This window comes from Poeciliopsis prolifica, unplaced genomic scaffold, assembly GCF_027474105.1.
Source record: "Poeciliopsis prolifica strain line A6 unplaced genomic scaffold, Auburn_PproV2 SCAFFOLD014, whole genome shotgun sequence".
Classification (NCBI taxonomy): Eukaryota; Metazoa; Chordata; class Actinopteri; order Cyprinodontiformes; family Poeciliidae; genus Poeciliopsis; species Poeciliopsis prolifica.
The window spans coordinates 1,529,917-1,548,300 of record NW_026562389.1 but is presented as its reverse complement, the minus strand read 5'-3'; the positions used below and the strand labels follow the sequence as shown (position 1 = coordinate 1,548,300).

General features: G+C 37.2%; 2 protein-coding genes across 2 annotated transcripts; both read left to right on the top strand.

Moving 5' to 3' along the window:
* Positions 1-9: 9 nt before the first annotated feature.
* On the top strand, positions 10-11,860 carry ercc8 (excision repair cross-complementation group 8). Its single transcript, XM_055039343.1, has 12 exons — positions 10-361; positions 2,124-2,219; positions 2,553-2,654; positions 2,859-2,982; positions 4,002-4,083; positions 4,973-5,041; positions 6,346-6,412; positions 6,992-7,095; positions 8,164-8,288; positions 8,833-9,030; positions 10,472-10,567; positions 11,482-11,860. The coding sequence occupies exons 1-12, from the start codon at positions 285-287 to the stop codon at positions 11,545-11,547; spliced, it is 1,206 nt and encodes a 401-aa protein (XP_054895318.1). The 5' UTR covers positions 10-284; the 3' UTR covers positions 11,548-11,860.
* Positions 11,861-11,954: 94 nt separating this feature from the next.
* On the top strand, positions 11,955-17,449 carry elovl7a (ELOVL fatty acid elongase 7a). The gene is made up of 8 exons (XM_055039345.1): positions 11,955-13,284; positions 14,676-14,765; positions 14,850-15,040; positions 15,408-15,488; positions 15,618-15,674; positions 15,753-15,858; positions 15,932-16,068; positions 16,160-17,449. Exons 2-8 carry the CDS (start codon positions 14,702-14,704, stop codon positions 16,406-16,408), a joined length of 885 nt encoding a protein of 294 aa, XP_054895320.1. The 5' UTR covers positions 11,955-13,284; positions 14,676-14,701; the 3' UTR covers positions 16,409-17,449.
* The last annotated feature ends 935 nt before the right edge of the window (positions 17,450-18,384 follow it).

The window sequence follows — 18,384 nt, the reverse complement described above, 5'->3', positions numbered from 1 at the left end:
CGGCTCATTGTTTGGAACCGATGAGATGCTAGTTAGGATTCGTTCAAAATAACAATTAAAATGCAATAATAGTACAGTACTTAGACGTTTGTTTAAATGCATAAAATGGTTTAACGCAAATCGTTTTGCTGTAAAATGCTTTATATAATTCGCATATACTCCGCATGGATTGTAAACTCACCGTAGCTTCGGTGACATGCTAGCCTTTAAGCTATTTTAGATAGAACTGGTGGAAATAAATTTGAGCTTTTCTTTCTACAACCAAATTTCTTCAAGTTGATACAATGTTGGGATTCTTGTCAGCAAGACAGGCCGGTGTGGATGACCCTTTGCGACTTAAACGCGCTGAGTCAACGAGAAGGTGAGTGAAAATATCCGATGGATATTACATATGCTAATGTATTCTCTGGTAGATTTGTTTATAGCTGGTAAAAGGCAAGTGGTTTGCGACACTGTTGTACGGGAAAGTTCTGATGACTCAAGATTAATATAAATTAGATTTTCTAATTCAAGTATCTGCCGTGATATTTAGTAGGTATTTAAACATCTTGTTAATCATCATGCTGAATACATTTTTATTTACTAATATTTCAAAGGAAGAGTACCTAAATGGTATATTTAAATTCTTTTTTGTTATTTCATTGAATTATTTTTTTCTCTTTTGTCCTCGGGGGTCATGACCCTGATACATCTTTTTCATTTTGTAGGTCAGAAACAGTCAGGTGAGGGAACCCCTTGTCTAAAGAGTTAGACTGTAATGTTCAAAGTTGAATTCAGTTCAAAAATACTTTCTTCATCTTGAAGGAAAATTAAATGAGATCTTCAAAAGGTCGTTGTGGAAAGTGATGATGTCAATAGGCCTGTCACGATAACAAATTTTGCTGAACTATTAATTGTCTCAAAAATTATTGCGATAAATGATAATATTGTTTGAAGACCTTTTCACACTGTTTTAATAAAAATGACATAATGATGCAGGCGATTTCCTGCCAAATATAAATGCACTTTATTTTCAAAAGAGCACTTCACACTGGTTCCCTTGGTTAACAAAATAAAACAACCATAAATAAAATTAAAATGGACTCTCAGTTTCTGTTAACAAAAATGCACTTGAATGAAAACTAAACACAATATAAAACCGCAGTAGAAATAAAAACTTAATTCAACCAAAAGAATATAAATTATGAAGTCTGTATATCATTAGATTGAAATAAAGTTGTCTGTTACAATCCTCTGTCTGCTAAAGCAGATTTCAGGTTTTCTCCCAGGGTGTCATCTGGGACATATCTGGTTTCTAAACACTGGTCCAGTAAGCAGCTATATAATGAATGGCCAAGCTCATATAAGGAGTCATATTTGAACTTGAACACATATCCGACGTAGCAGAGTAAAATGAAATGTCTTTTATATTCTTCAGTATGTCCTCTTTAATACTGCTGTACAGTTGTGGAATTGCCATGTGTTTGCAACATTTTTCAAAATGCCGGCTTTTCAACTATTTTAAATAAGAGCTATTTTAAATAAGAGCTTTCCAACCCCCCATATGAGATAGTGTTTCTTTACCTTGCTAACTCCTCACAGGGCTCTAAATCTACAGAAATATAAAGTGATGCGCGCTGACTACCTGATGCAATAGTCCACTCCTCGTCCCTTCCTCATTTTTTTTCTTCTTAAAAAATTAGGAAGGGAGGGGTCAGTGGATAGCATTGGAGTTAAGCCTTCTCATCCAGCTTCATCAAGAGAAAGAGAAAAATACAGACAGAGACGATATAGCCGATAAATTAAATGACGTTGATAGTTTTTATTTATCGTGCGATTAATTGATTTATCGTTTATCGCGACAGGCCTAGATGTGAATCAGATATCTAGCAGATGATTAGATTATTATAATTATCTTGCTTTACAACTATAATGGGTACTATTAGTACATGTGTAAAGAATACTAAGACGCAGGCATGGACCAGAATTGCACGTCTTGTGGCAAATATTTATAGCTTTGCCTTTAAGCTGATAACTTTGTAGCGTTGTGCCCTGTACACTACTGTTTCTGTAGCAGGTTGTTTTCAAAATCTGTCACCTTAAAATCAGGTTTCATGCGATTTCTCTCTTTCTGTATCTGTCAGAGTCCTCAGTCTGAAGCTAAATCCCGACAGAGATGTGGACCGGATCCATGGAAATGGGATTAATACCATTGACATTGATGCAATTGAAGGCAGATAGTAAGTTTACTTAGTCATCATTTTACTACAGTTATACTGTACACATTTAATGAGATTGTAGTTCAAGGTTTTGTTTTGTCATTATACTGTTAGACCTGCACATATTACTACTACTTGGATTTGTAGTTAAGCAGAGCTATCCACTAACATAATTGAAAAAAAATTATTGGAAGAAGTGAAAATATCTCAATAGGGCATCATGCTTCCAGTATTCTATTTTTAAATGTCAATTTAAAAGCAGTAAATTATGTAGAAGAATGGGAGTCATGTAAAAATCATACATATTTAGACAAAGTAATTTGTTTTGAGAATTAAAATTTTATCATTTGTTAGTATGTTATCTGGAGGGGCAGATGGAGTTATTGTCATCTATGACCTGGAGAACCACAGTGGGAAACAACAGTACACCTGCCGACCCGTCCGGACTATTGGAAGGTAAATGTCAGCATATTTATTCCATCCGCTAGAGGGCAGCAATTTATTATTGTTCTGTTTTCAAGTTGCTCACGAAAGTTTTGCAAGGATGTAACACAACACAGTAATTAATTTTCATTTCCTGCCAATACTAAAACATAAACAAAAAACACTATTTAGTGTATTTATGTCAGGAGGGTTTGACTATGATTTTTGTTTTCCCAGGTCAAGTCGACATGTCCACAAATTCAGTGTGGAGACGGTTCAGTGGTATCCTTATGACACAGGAATGTTTGTCTCTAGTTCCTTTGACAAGACCATGAAAGTGTGGGACACAGAGACTTTAAAGGTAAGCCATGATGTTTACAAACCTTATTTACTACAACACTCATAGCATTTGCTATGGTCTGCACAAAGCTTCCAATGCATCAAATGTAAATGTAACAGTCCACAGAAGAGCTCAAGCCAATCCCGATTCTGTCACTTACTACTTAGCTGGATCGGAGCTTTTTTGGATATATAAAAAAGCTCCCCAGACTCAGTTGTCTGGGTTATAGATCACACACATTTTCTGAGTGGATTTCTTTTGCTATGTCACAAATGTTTTTCTTATAGGGTTTATGAGCTTTTTATATTCACATGCATCTCTACCTCTGAAGTTAATAACTTAAGCAAATTGCGTCCCCCTTTTGGCTCTTTCCTCGACCTCTCAATCTGTCTTTCTTCTTTTCTGCTTCACGCATCCCACCGTTCTCCGTCCCATATGGCAGGCCCAGTGCTGTGCTAGAATTACGCTGGCACCAGGGTTGCCTCTAAAGGTCGCAGAAGGGACAGAAAAGAACCCATTAACCTTTTAAGTAGTTTACTCTATTTGTGTGTGAGTGCCACACAAATGCACGCTCTCTCTTTTTTCAAATGTGTTGTGTGTTTTGCATTGTTGTTCTCTTTGTCTTCTTTTATTTTTGTGTGTGACATTTGTATGCAAACAGATCCTCCTCTGTATGTGTGTGACTGAGTGTTTGTGCAACCCCCCCCCCTCTTCTCCTCCCACTGGCACAGCCCATGCTTGTGCTGGCACTCACTGACAGATGGAGCACAGAGAAGCTTTTTATGTTTGCAGAAGAATTTGCATTGTAACCACCAGTGGCTGCCTGAGTGAGCGCTGAGCTGTTGTGCCGTCTCTCTTTTCCCTCTTATAATCATTTTTTTCAATGATGTTTTATTTTTTTAAATCTTTTTCTGCTGACATTTATCCACACTAAACCATAAGGCTTCTGTTGTTCAATTAATCATTATATTTCCACTCGACATACTTCTCTAAATATACACAGGTCCGATTATAAATAGCTCCTTTGTTGTTTTTTTTAGCCAGCTGAAGTGTTTGAGTTTGAGGGGAATGTCTACAATCACCACCTGTCGCCTATTGCCAGGAAGCACAGTCTCATCGCAGGTGTGTTTTCTCTCACTGTGACTTGTTGCTCATCCTATTAACACAAAACATCCTCAGAATTTTCTTGCACTTTTTGCATTGTGTTCAAACACAAAGCCAAGGGCAGGAATCCCATTAGTTTATCTGTCTCTCCAGTTTTTGTGCTGCATGGTGCTCCACAACGCACCTCAGGTTGTAAAGTGACATCAACCTTGAGGGGACAGAATAGGATCAGAAACTGATTACATATGAACACACTTCAGCAAAGAAGCATTGTCGGAATCTTGGTGTTCACGGGTAACGAAGCAGGACCAGCAGGTTCGTCGGGCCTGCTGAGTCTGTGCTCTCACAAACACACCGATAAGTTCCTTGTCTCATACAGAAACCAGCTCCTTCAGCCTGCCTCCTGCTTTAAGACCAACGGTGTTCTTTCTCAAACAGGCCTGTCAAACAGGTTTCATGCATCCCCCACAATGCGACTTTGTTTCCATGGAAGCAAAGGCTTTTAAGGGAAACGTCCTGAAAATAAATTTGATCTCACATATTTAATGTTTTGTATCAAGTCATATTTTAACCACCATCTGAAGCAATAGTTGGTTTTGTGAATGATGTATATCTTTTTCCGTTTTTCATGACTTCAAAGGAAGAGGGCATGTGAGTCTGTCGCTTATCATCAGTTGTTTTAACCCAATCTTATCTGAAAGATTCTAGAATTTTAATGTTGTGAAAAATATTCTGACATAATTTGCATGAGGGTAATTGCTGGATGCTAATCGGAGGAAATGTTATTTTGAAACTATGCAAATAAACTTTGATTGGTATCAAATACTTTGAGGGTTGTGCTTATCACCTGTTTCTCTTTTATCACTGTTGTAATTTAAGACAAACCTGTGTGTGTCTGTGCTTCCAGTTGGTACCAAAAACCCTAAAATTCAACTTTGTGACCTGAAGTCTGGCTCACGGATCCACGTTCTTCAGGGTTTGTATTCTTTGGTGCAATAACTTTTGACAATTTAAAAATGTTTTAAATAAGGTTCATCTTTCTGTGCAAAAAACAAAGTCATAGCTATAACATAGGATATAATTGTTTTGTTAAAACTGATGTTATCATCTGGGCTTCCTTAAATAGATAACTTTTACTTTTACCTATTGGCATTAAATCATCAAATGACTTTGACTTCACCATTATATTTGGGATCAAATGAGACTAAATGTAGTTGGACCGAAATCAGACTAAATATTTGGAGTGATTGGAACTGAATGTGGACTGGACTGGACTGTAGACATCTGGTTATGGTTTTAATTTGTATGTTCTGTGAATAGCCTTGAAATAAAACATTTTTGTGACTTTGCTTTGTGTCAATAAGCAGAACTGTATTAAAACTGATTTAACAGTCAGAATTGGTCAAATGTTATATTTTGTGAACTCTTGCAGTAGAAATCCAAGAAAGCTTGCAAATAGTTGATAGTCCTGAATAATATGCATTCTTAAGGTTGAGTGATGATTGTTCTTCTCAGAGTTGACATTCTTTTACATAGAGTGACTTAGACTAAATTCAGGAGAATAAAGAAAGTGCTTTCATTTTTATTGGACCTTGAAGAAGTTGTATTAGACACAAATTTACGTTTCAGAAAGGCAGAAGAACCAGTCTTGCTCAAACTCCAAAGGGAGGAACCACTAGAGAAACTGAGGCTGTCGTCATCAGCAGAGCTTTAACCAGGCACGCGGCTAAAGGTTTATCTAAATGCATTCACAAAAAAGGGCTGCATCTATTAGATTTTTCCTGACCAGTTCAAATTTCCCTTTTTTAAAATAGTTTTTTTCCAGTTTTGACTGATTCCGAGTCTTCTTTTCCAAAAACCTGTTCACGCATAAAAGATAAAAAATATATGCACTGCAAATTCTTTGATACAGGAAGCAGTTTTGAAATAATAAATAAAATTTATACCCATTAATGCACCAAAGGTTATGTGTCTTATCTGTTATCTGATTTACAGTGAACCCAGAAACCATTTATCAAAGTATACCATTGATTGGTTATTGATTTAGAAACTCAAAATGGTTGGAGTTTGTTTTGATGTATTTGATAAATAAAGTTTAAAATCAGTATGAAACTTGGTCAAGATAAGTTGACATGGAGGAAATTCACCATCATTTCAAATCTCTGAAGAAACGATCGAGGCGTCTCTAATGAAAATTTTCTAAAGCTTCATAAGCTGTCTATTTGCACAGTATGTGTGGTTGCGTCTATGTGTTAACCAGTATAATATTTGCATAACCAGGTCACAGAGCAGAAGTACTGGCCGTGCGGTGGTCACCAAGATACGAGAACATCTTAGCAACTGCCAGGTAATCTCTGCTTTTGTATATATATATTTTTTTTTAACTGAACCTAGTTTGCAGTCTGAATGTCGCATAAAGACAATGCTAATTTAAATTGTCGCAATCTCCTCTATGTTGTGGCCCAGCTGATTGTGGCATATGACATCCCAGCCATCTGGCCACATTTAGAGTCAAGGATAATGGTAACATATCCCTACCAGACAGGCAATGCGGTGGTTTAGTGGCGCTGTCAGTTTAGCATATGGTGGATACAGTCTCCACCTATTTTCATGCCACATTAGACCTGCTGATTAACCCACTGGGATCGGTGCACCACTCTGCCTTTGGATTGTAAGTGATTTTGAAAACTACTGGCACAGCGAGGAGCCTAGAGTAATGTACGGTTGTTATAATGAGCCATCATGCTAATTCCCAACTGAAAATTGACCTTTAAAAACAAGAATTGGGTTACAAACACTTTTGTAAATGAACAATATTGAACTTCTTCTCTTTCTTGCAGCTGAAATTAAAACACACTGACTTCTGTCATGTATTAACAAGGAAAACGTAAATGTGCAAATAATGTCTTTTATTCCTTCCTCTAAGTGCAGACAGCAAAGTGAACATTTGGGATGTGCGGCGGGCTTCAGGTAGTCTTTTCACTTTGGATCAGCACAACGGAGAGAAGTCGAAAGTGTCATCACAAGCAGGTTTGTTTCCCAACTATTCAGACCTTTATAGTAAATTATCATGAGATTAGACACCTTCATGAATTATCGTACCAATTTTCACTGTCCTGTGATTTTTGACCATAAATGTTATAAAAATATAGCACAAATAATGGGAAAATGGCTGGATAGTTGTAATTTTGAAAGGTCTGTGGATGCACACATGACTGAACCCATAAAAATACCTAAAGGCCTTGACTCCTTTCTGTGTTTGAAGTCCATTAACTTGCTGGTTCCTTGTGTTAATTTCTGTTAAGCAGAATTTCTACATAATTTAGATTTAATTTATTAGTATTTTTGTAATTCTGGATAAATATGGAAGAGAAATAAATTGTAATATGTAGAAAGATAATTTTTTTCTTTGTCATTTTTTTAAAGATACATTTTGTAAAAAATAAAACTAAATAGCATAAAACTAAATAGCATCTAAATAGCATCATTTTAGCATCAAAGTCTTTATTTCTGAATTTCACATCAGCTGAAATTCAACTTTCAACTGATGTTTTTGATAGCATTTTTTATGTTTTTTTTTTAGGTATTCAGATTAGAACAGCTTGAACATGATCCATAAATATGTTGAAAACTTGTTGGAAATGCTTTTAGTGAGACAAAAAATTTACCTAAAGACTGCCAAAAAAATCTGAAAATCTTTAACTCTTTGAAAGTTAATAATTAAAAATAAATAAATGCTAAAGGAGCACCATGTATTGTGTGTGGTGTTTTTGTATATTTTTTAATCTCTATTGTTTGCATATTAATATTTAATGTGTTTAATCTTCAAAACTAAATTGAAATTAGGTTTATAGATTTTATTTTCAAGCTGACTTTCTGTTTTCAAATTTTAATTTCACCTTGCAGATATACATTTTTTCTATATATACATGTCTCAGCTGTGACTCGTCTATTGAGTCTCCCAACAAAATTTGATTTCATTAGTTCTCTATGGAAACATGTTTATGTATACTAATACCTTTTGAAATAACACTAACTTTGTTGTAAATGTCCTGTAGAAAATGTTAAGATCTAAATATTTTGCATGTTTCTGATCAGAAAACACAGCCCATAATGGCAGAGTGAATGGTCTGTGTTTTACTTCTGATGGCCTTTACCTCCTAACCACCGGCACAGATGACCGTATGAGGCTATGGAATAGCGCCACAGGGGAAAACACACTGGTAAGGTTCATGCAACCTGATTTTGTCCTCATAGCCAATCTTGATTCACATTATGAAAGAAACAGCTGCAGAAAAAAAACTGTTTCACTGGCTGAACATCTCGAAACATGTACAAATGGCAAGTAAATATATATCAAACATACTGCATACCTTTTCTTTTTCTGAGAACCTGACTATTAAATGCTAAAATGTAAAATAAAAGTATGTATTATATAGACACCACAGTTAATAAGCTTATGAAACTGAGGCATAGTCTTTACTTAGAGTAAAAAAAAACATAATTGGGTTCATATGTCAAACTTCTGTAACAATTATGTAATAGGACACCTTGAACCACCTTAGCCATATGTCAAAGGAGTGAATCAGAGCTACAGTAAGAATCTGAGAAAAGGCGATTATATAATATGCCCATTTGTATATATTTTTCTAGTTTATGCTTGATGACATTTTTAACCATTTAGCAATGAGAATTATTTCCTTTCATAATCAGTGTATAATATTTCAAGCATCCCACACATCCAGTTTCTTTTCTTGTTTCTCTCAGGTGAATTATGGGAAGGTTTGCAATGAGAGCCGTAAACGCCTGCAGTTCTCCGTGTCTCACGGCTGCAGCCCAGAGTTTGTGTTTGTGCCATGCGGCAGCTCGGTGGCAGTGTACGCGCTGCACACAGGAGAACTGATCACTATGCTGCGGGGTCACTACAACAACGTGGACTGCTGCGAGTTTCACCCAGACTACCAGGTGAGACTCTTCAAAACACCAGGCGACTTGTGGCCTCGTATCAGCAGCACTGTTTTGTTCCTCATCGGTCCTAGGTTTCTCTTCTATATGCTTGGAAAATTTATGTCAGGTTGTCTGTCTTCTTATTTCATAAACCCATCAACTCAGCTCTCAATGTGACTGCCACTCCCATTGACAGATAAGATTGCCGTGTCAACATTTGCATCCATAAATTCAAATGCAGGTGTCCCTGTGGAGCTGAAGAAGCAGTTACTCCCAGGCTGCTTGTCGTTTGTTCCCATTTATTCATAATTCCCACAGTTTGACCATTTCTACACACATTAAGTTTAGTGCTTCATTTTTAATAAGTCAGGACAGTGAGGACTGTTTTATTTTTAGATCTGCAACTGACATCTGCTTGAACTGGCTGACTCTTCAGGATTGTACAGCAGAATAAATGGAGCATCGAAGTGACTGATACTTCATCATCGTTTTCTTGATTGTGTTATTTTAAAATTCCCATTGTGCCACTTAAAAATAAATGGACGCAGTTATGGACTTATAGCCAAAAATATACCTTATCAATTATTTTCAGCTTTTAGCTCAGCTGCGAAACACCAAATGAAATAGAAACAAAAAGCTCAGATTCACATCTGTCCATTTGAAATGATTCATTTTTATTTTAAACTGGAACTTGATATTTTGACCCTTCTGGTACAGAAAGTACTGGTTTGTGATGGATGCATTATTTCAGGCTGTTGTGGTTCAAAATAAATGCTTATGTGCTTTCACAAGCTTTATTTTCTGTTAAATAGCCCCGAAATTGTTTACTTTATTTTTCCCTTCCTCACTCTGTCAATTCCTTTCGACATTTCTATCTTGTCCTTTTTTATTTTTCTTTCTTCTCCTTTCTTTTATTTCCATCTGTTTTTTGTGCTCCACATTTAAAGTCTTTTAATTGTAGAAATATCTCCAATGAATTTTTTTGAAATTTTCTGTTTGGAGCTAAATATATTTTAACAATAAAGTCAGATGATAGTTATCTGACTTTACTTTTCTGTTTACATAATACAGACAGACTTATTAATTGTCTTCAAGGAGGGGCGCAGAGCGTCATGCCAGCCTTATTTGGTAGTTTGTGCATCCGGTGACACAAACACATTTTCAGCGTGTGACGAATAATAAGAATGTTGTTTGGCAGCTTGTCATCCCAGAGTTCCAGGAAAAGACATTTACTCCTGAAAACATACTTTTTTTTTTTTGCTTCCTGTTCAATCACATCGAACTCAATCATTCCCAAAGCTAACGCAAGGTCTCTGAGGAGACGTCTTGCTTGAATGAATGTTTGTAGGTCCTTTAATTACTGTACACTTGGCCCCAAACACTGAATTCAAGAGTGGTGCCATTGGGAAGTTGTGGTGGGCCCTTTAAGGTGACACAGAGAGATGCTGTTTGTGTGCAGGAGCTGTACAGTGGAGGTAAAGACGGAAACCTGCTGGCGTGGGTACCCGTTGTCCGTACCGCAGACGTGGAAGAAGAGCCCAATGGTGAAAATAAGGTACAGGCAGTTAAAAAGTGAAAATACCACCAGACGAAAGAATTTGGAAAATTAAGGAAATGTCTAAGTTAGAGCAGACGTTAATGACTGCGTTTGTTTTCACTATTTACAAGAAGAGAGATTTGAGCTCAATGGAAAATCTCCACCCTTTTATGGGATAGGCTGTAGGTCTGCTGTCAAAGCTCAGATGAGAATACTCAAACAGGTTTTTCCTTCTTTACAATGCTCTCCCTCTTCATATTTGTCCTTGAACAGGTCTTTCCAAATCAGCTTCCAGTATGCGTGATTAAAAAACAAACCCCTTAACATTTCACGTGTATTTAGGACGCAACTTGCCTGAATCAGATTGTGTAACTTTGATACTATACGGTTGGCATTTGTTTGCCATTTATTCAGTGCCTAAGCAGTAACTACATTTCAACTCAAAACATCAACAGATTCAACACTGTGATGTTTGCCTATTTCCAATATTTTAATTAAAAAAAAAAAAAAAGTATTTAAGAAAAGCCTATGAGTCTCAGTACTCTGGATTTAATTCTACAGTTGTCCTAATTTATCTTTTAAATGGCATTTCCAGTTTGATATTTCAAAGATTTTTATTATATCCATTATTTTCAACCATTATTAACCATTATTGTGTGAAGAGTGGTGATAAAGGCAGAAAATAGAGCCTCCTATGAAGTTCAGAAACGTGCTGGAGTGGTTTTGTTATTCCAGTAACAGGAATGAAACCACAGATGTTATCCTGGGAATTTGAATTATGTCAAGTCAGCATTATCTGGAACACAGTGACACTTGTTAGTTGTAATATATCACTAATATCTGATGTGTTAATGTAAGTTACATATATAGAATGCAGAGAAATGCGTCGTCTTCACATGTGAAGCTTATGTAGATATGTTAATTCCTCGCAGGTTGCTGCCAGCCTCTCTGCTGTGAACCCTGCCTTTCAAGACAATTGGAGCAGTGATGAAGATTAATAAGAAGGATCGGAATGTGTGGATAGCTGAGGCATGCCAAATAATCTTGCACTTAATTAAAAGCTAGTGTAAGGAATTTTCTTTTTTGGGTTTGTGTAAACTGCTGCTGACAGATCTTTGACAGCAGAGACGACAGCCTTCAAAACTTGTAGAAATATGTAAATATTTGTTTGTGTAGAACTATAATCAATGTTATGTTGCTGTGCTATTTGAAAGTGGCACCAAAGCGACCTTTTACAAGTAGAGCCCATTTTATAGTCCCATATTTTTAAACTTTTTTTTTACATCAATAAAATGTTGTTTTCAAAAGTAATTTGATTTTGTTTTCGGTGTTGCATCTATATGTATATTGAAAACCAGTGGTGCTTTGTAACAGCATTCAAAAGCCTTAAACTTTTTCCCATTTTATCATGTTAAACTACCAATCTAAATGTATTTTTTGATCATTTTTGGTGATACACCAACACAAAGCAGTTTTGAATATAGAGAAGAATGTTTAAGTTTAGTATCAAATCACCAGAGAACTTTTTTTTTTTTCGTTTACATATTTGGAGTATTTCCGACATGGCTTGGAACAAACTGCAAACAAGACTTCTTTCAATAATGGTTACTTTTGCCATTTTTACTAAAAAGCTGTGCAATTTTGGCAGCAATTAGACACAGAAACATCCACTTATTTTATCAGTAAATGTTGAAAACCATGTATCATTTGCCTTCCTCTTCACAATTAAGCTCTAATTTTTATTGATCTCACATAAAATCCCTAATAAACATGATAAAATGTGAAAAAGTTAAAGGCGCACATGCTGGGTAAAGTAAATTCATCTTTCTTGTATTTATTTTTTCCCAAGTGGGACAGGTATGTATGTATTTTGTTGGGTGATTATCTCCAGTGAATGGGGAAGAGGATGCACTGAGACTATCTGGACAGGTCAATAGTTCATGGGAAGAAACCATGAACCATCTGATGATGTCACACCAAAGGGCAAAATAGTGTGTTCAATACTCCGGAGGTCTTTTCAGATCATGACTTTTTTGCGGGTGATTTTTGAAAAGACTCACCATTCATTAAAAGCACATATTCTTCCTTTATTCTTCTAAGAGAAATGTACATCTGTTTATAAGACTTTCGTTAACCCCTCTAGAAACTCGGAGCAAGGAGGGACACTGAAACCTCTCATTTGGGCAACATGCCTTTCAGTCCTACACTTTGTCTTAAGTGACTGTGTAAACATCTAACGCAAACTGCTGATAGGAATATTTGCTCTGATCAGATATTGTGACTTTTTAGTCTACAGGCTCATCTTGTCATCTTGCTGTGACAAAAAGAAGGGAGTGGAAAATACCTGCACTAAGCACTCCACTCGCCCTCTCACTCTCTCTTTCCTTCCTTTTCTCACGTTTTCTCAAGCCAGAATTGACGTGTTTTGAAGACGTATTGTTCTTTCACTAAATCGTACATAGTTTTCTATGAGACATCATTCAGGAATGATGTCTCAGAAACATTCTTGAGACCCTGAACTTCAAGGGGTTGTAGTCCAAACCCTGTTGGACTACAAATTGGCCAATCGACGAAAATAAGGGGCGTCGCTTAACAGGTAGCCCCGCCCCTTTCCGCCAGATCAAAAGGCCCGTGCAGCCGGACTGTGACGCAGAGCAGCACATTCGCCAGGAGGCAACAGGTGGGAAGATAACGCGACGGGATTCAGCGTCGGTTCAACACGAGCGACACTAAAGGTGTGTACTTTTGATTAACTTTTTTTTTTTTTTCTCTCTATTTATGAAAATTAAAAAGTGTGTGTTCCTGAGTCGCGACGTCATAGGAATACCGTACCGTTTTTTTCTTTAAATGGACGCGTGTCGCTGCAGTACCGTAGAAACGTGAGGAGCGACGAGTGAATTCATTGTTTGGATGCTCATCACATGTTTCCATGTTGTGCCGTTCATATCTCGGTTGGACACCGTTTCACTCTGTTTTGCAGACTTTCTCCACTAAGTTGAAATGTTTTCTTGTCCTGGTGAACTTTGTACACATCTTAGTTATTAGGCGCGCCATGGCAGCAGGAGCATTTTGCATCATCATCATCATCACCATCATCCATGAAAAGAAAAGGAGGGGGGGAAACGTGAATTGGCGTGTCGCGACATGTCATTGGGTTCGTTAAGGATGAGACTCAATCTGGGAGGCACACCTTGAGAAACCTGTCCAGAAGGGTGTTGCATATGGGATGTTTTTTTTTTTTCAGTGATTTACAGTTTCCCCAACCGCTGACAAACACACACATACACACTTCATTAGACCAGAGTAAATAAGTTGCTATTGAGTTCCTTTTAACCCCACTGCTGTGGCACTGACCTGTCTTGGCACAAGTTCAGTGTTGGCACAATATCTGTAATTTATTATTGCAATAATGTATAAATCTGACAGGATAAACTTGAAGTACAGTTTGCCTCACTGACCCTGCTCTTTATGCCTGGCTGCTGACACTCATGAAAACTATTTTTCTTACTGCGACTGTCCTACTTGACAGAATTGTATTCATGGATATAAAAATCCACACAAACTAGTGGATATTTACTTAAGGCTATAATTCACTTGACTTATAAAGAAGTACTACAAATAAATTTTTCTCTGTAAATGAATTGTTTCCTAATTGGAAAGAAGAAGGACATCCCCTTCCTACGGATTAATTGCTTGTATTTTTCCATTCCTTTATGTGTGACTAATGGGGTACTAAACAGAATTCAGGTCTTACCAGATTCCTAAAATACTTCCTGAAACGTCTTCGATGCATTAAACGGAAGAAAGTTTTCGATATATGTCTGACTACAAAAAGTCAGATATATACCGAAAACTTTATATGTATATGTCTGACTATAAGAAGTCAGACATATACATATAAAGCTATGTTCAGCATAGCTTTGCATTTCTGTCAGTGTAGCTGTCTTTTTTTCCTCACTTGCAGAGATGTCCTTACATCTTCTAATGCTGTGAAATGAAAATGCTTTCTTTTTTTAGATGGGTGGAAGAAACATTTCACTAGCATATGCTGTACCCTTTCTCTAAATGTCAGTGAACTTGAGGGAAACAAACTGACACTGTAACCTTTTGCCTTTCCACCCCTTAGGTTGAACTGCTGGGGTCTTGCCTGAAATGGAGTTTTTTAATCTTAAGACGTCTGTTGCACGCATTTATGATGAGTTCATCCAAAATGCAGGTGAAACTTTCTGATAAATGTTTCCCTTTTCTCCATAATCTAATCTTCAGTCTGCTAGTTGCTGATCTCTCTGTTCTGTTGCAGATTCACGGACAGAGCAATGGCTGCTCATGTCGTCTCCTCTTCCCCAAACCATCATCATCGCAGCTTACATCTACTTCGTCACGTCACTGGGCCCTCGATTGATGGAGAACCGGAAAGGCTTTGACCTGAAAGGAGTCCTTATTGTCTACAACTTCAGTGTGGTGGCTTTGTCACTCTACATGTGCTATGAGGTGTGTTTGGGCTTGTGTTTCTCTTCACGTGGCGTGACCCGGGAACTTGACTGCTACTAAATTGCTCTTGAGTCTTGGATGTCAAGTCAGAGTTTGTAGTACTGGTCTGAAAGATGAGTAAACATGAGTATTTCCTCATCTCAGATTTCTGAGTCATTGATGGACTGTTGGGGAGTTGGTTTTAACTGTTAACCAGATAAGGTAGTGCTTTTGTCTGTCTTGAAAGTGCTGCTCTGCAACCTATCAGTTTTTGTCTTGGGTAATTTTTTTTGTCACATTGTTTTTCTAGGAACTTCTTTTTTTGTTTTTTTTTAAATGAGTTTTACATATTTCTTAGCTCATCTATTGCTGTTTCTCTTTCCTCTAGTTTGTGATGTCAGGTTGGGGAACAGGATATTCATTTCACTGCGACCTTGTTGACTACACTGAATCGCCGCAGGCTATGAGGGTAAGCCTTTTTTTTTTTACACAGGCTAGTTTTAACACCTTTTTAAAAAAAAAAAAAAATTCTAAGCGCCTCATCAATTTAAGTCCGTATAAATGCAATGAGTGTTTAAATCTGGACTTTTTTCTCCAGATGGCAGCAACATGCTGGCTTTACTACTTCTCAAAGTTCATCGAGATGCTTGACACGGTAAACGAGACAACTGTTCACTGCAGAGCAAGATTCATGTTGCTTTACGCTGTTATTAAACCGAATCCCGTTCTGCAGATCTTCTTTGTGCTCAGGAAAAAGAACAGCCAGGTGACATTTCTTCATGTCTATCATCACTCCATCATGCCCTTCACCTGGTGGTTTGGTGTTCGTTTTGCTCCAGGTAAAACTTGTTCCCCTGTGATTTCACAGTAAGAGTATTTGTGATGTTAATCCAGACACACTCCTTGTTTCAGGTGGATTGGGAACTTTCCACGCCCTTCTGAACTGTGTTGTCCATGTCATCATGTATACATACTACGGGCTGACTGCCATGGGCCCCAACTACCAGAAGTACCTCTGGTGGAAGAAGTACCTCACTACCATTCAGCTGGTGTGTACGCTGAACTTTTGTTAAAGTATTCAGTTCAATTCTCTTTAACCAGTTTCCTGATGCCAACTTTATTTTCTTTGCTTTTCCTCAGATCCAGTTTGTCATGGTTACCACCCACATCTCCCAGTACTTCTTCATGAAAGACTGCCCTTACCAGTTCCCCATCTTCATCTACATCATCGGCCTGTACGGCCTGATTTTCCTGTTCCTTTTCCTCAACTTCTGGTACCACGCCTACACAAAGGGCAAGAGGCTGCCTAAAGTGCTGCAGGCTCAGACCTGGGCTCACCACACCAACGGAGTCATGAATGGAAATGTAGATCATGACAAATACCAGTGATTCATTCTTCTGGTGATTTTTGGGGTTGACATCCTTCACACAATCCAACCACAGTGGTGAAGTGGGATGCCACCCAATTTTTGTTCTTGTTTTTGGACTATTTATGTTGGCTGTTTTCTATATCTGTTGTTATAGACAATCTTTAAATTATAGCCAAACCTGACCTTTACCTACAATATTGAAAGGCTAAAAGCTTTTACTTGACCTCAGTTTATATTGAACGTGATATTTTGCTACAGAGACTTAAATACATGTTTTTTTTCTGTTAGTCTCAAACTAACCATAGAGCTGCTGAAGGTGAAATTGGATGACCCTCAGTTGTATAGACTAACTGGAGTTTGTTGAAATTTCATTCCCATCTTTTCTTCTCAGAATTCAATTATCTTTCTTCGTAAGTGGTGCACTGAGATGTTAAAGTTTGTTTATTTCACTTGCTCTGACAACAATGTCAGCATGCTAACACACTGTTTACTTTTGGTAATGCACGTATGGTCACTTCTCCACAGCAGCTGCCGATGGTACAGACATGCAGTGAAAAGCCAAGTCTGATTGGAGTGGCATCGGTTTTCATTCCTGTCTCCGTTCTCCTATGAAGCAACGTTGTGAATCCCCAGTGTAAACCTATTGGACTGCCGTGGTTCTTATAGGATCCAGAACCGACCTATCAAACCACAGCCGCAGTCTTTATCAAGGCATACTGCACAATAACAATGAATTTTTAGGCCGAGCATTCTTACTTTTGAGCGGTGTGCTAATGAGGTTTTCCATAGTTGGTACCTTTGACTGTCAGTTTTATATCTACTGATCTTAACTGTGATCATGAATGTAACACTATGGTGACTGAGGACACAGGATTGAGCTTTGTGTGGAAGGAGTTCCACCTTTTAATGAAGCACAAACCATCCCAAAAGGTTTACAGATGAGTCTTTTTTTTTTTGTTTTTCAAATCAGTTTATACCAATGAACAATACTGTAAAGAAACTTGTTTATATTGTATTTTATATGTATTTATGTAAAAATAAACAATGATTGTACTTGAAAGCTGTTTCTGATTTCATATATTCAAATTTTACATTACTTGAAGTGCCTTGCAGAAGTCCTGCCATTTGTTAAATTTTGCCACATTTTAGGTTGCAACATTTAACAACTTTAAAGTTTAAGTTTGACTTTCTATCTAGTGTAGAACAGTGAAGTTGCACATATCCGTTTTATCAATCGGTCCAAATAATCTTTTCCAAAGTGCCTTAATTTCATGAGAAAAAGAACTCATGACGATTTCAGTTTCGAACCGATCATACACTAAAATTATTTATTTATTTTTTATTTAATTTTTTTCTTGGCTAATCATGGATCTAACCTATGTCCTGAAAAGGTAAATGTATGGTTTCTATGTGCATAAAGATTTCCTGCAATACCTTCTGCTCTCTGAGGGGAAAAGTCTGGAAGAATTTAGCCTCTGGGCCTTTGCCTGACAAAGTCCTGGAGATTGGGTGTACAGATCCACAGTTCAGGTGTGAAAAATTTACCTTTATGGCAAAAACAAAGTAATTGTTGAGGGAAAATTTATTAAAAGTTCACTCATGCTCTTTAGGGGACACAATGAATGGAAGGTGCTCTCATCAGATGAGTCCAAAGCTGTGCCCTTTCAGCTCTACACTAAACATTGTCACAACATTAATAAGTGCATTACCCTGAAAACAAAATTACCTAAATGACACGGAGTGGTGGCAGCATCATTTCTAGAAACTTTTGTAAATCATTTATTTTTCTTCCTTGAAAATAAACAATTTCTGTTAAATCTCCATGACATCTATTGCAGTCTGTGACAACGTTCTGGCAAAATGTGTAAAAGTCAAGAGATAAAAACTGCTTAAAGTTAAAACTGACTCGGTAAATTTTGAAATGTTTGCTTTCCACAAATGCAGCTCAGTTGTCACTGTAATAAACTCTCGTCACCAGTAGGGGGTGATGTAAGC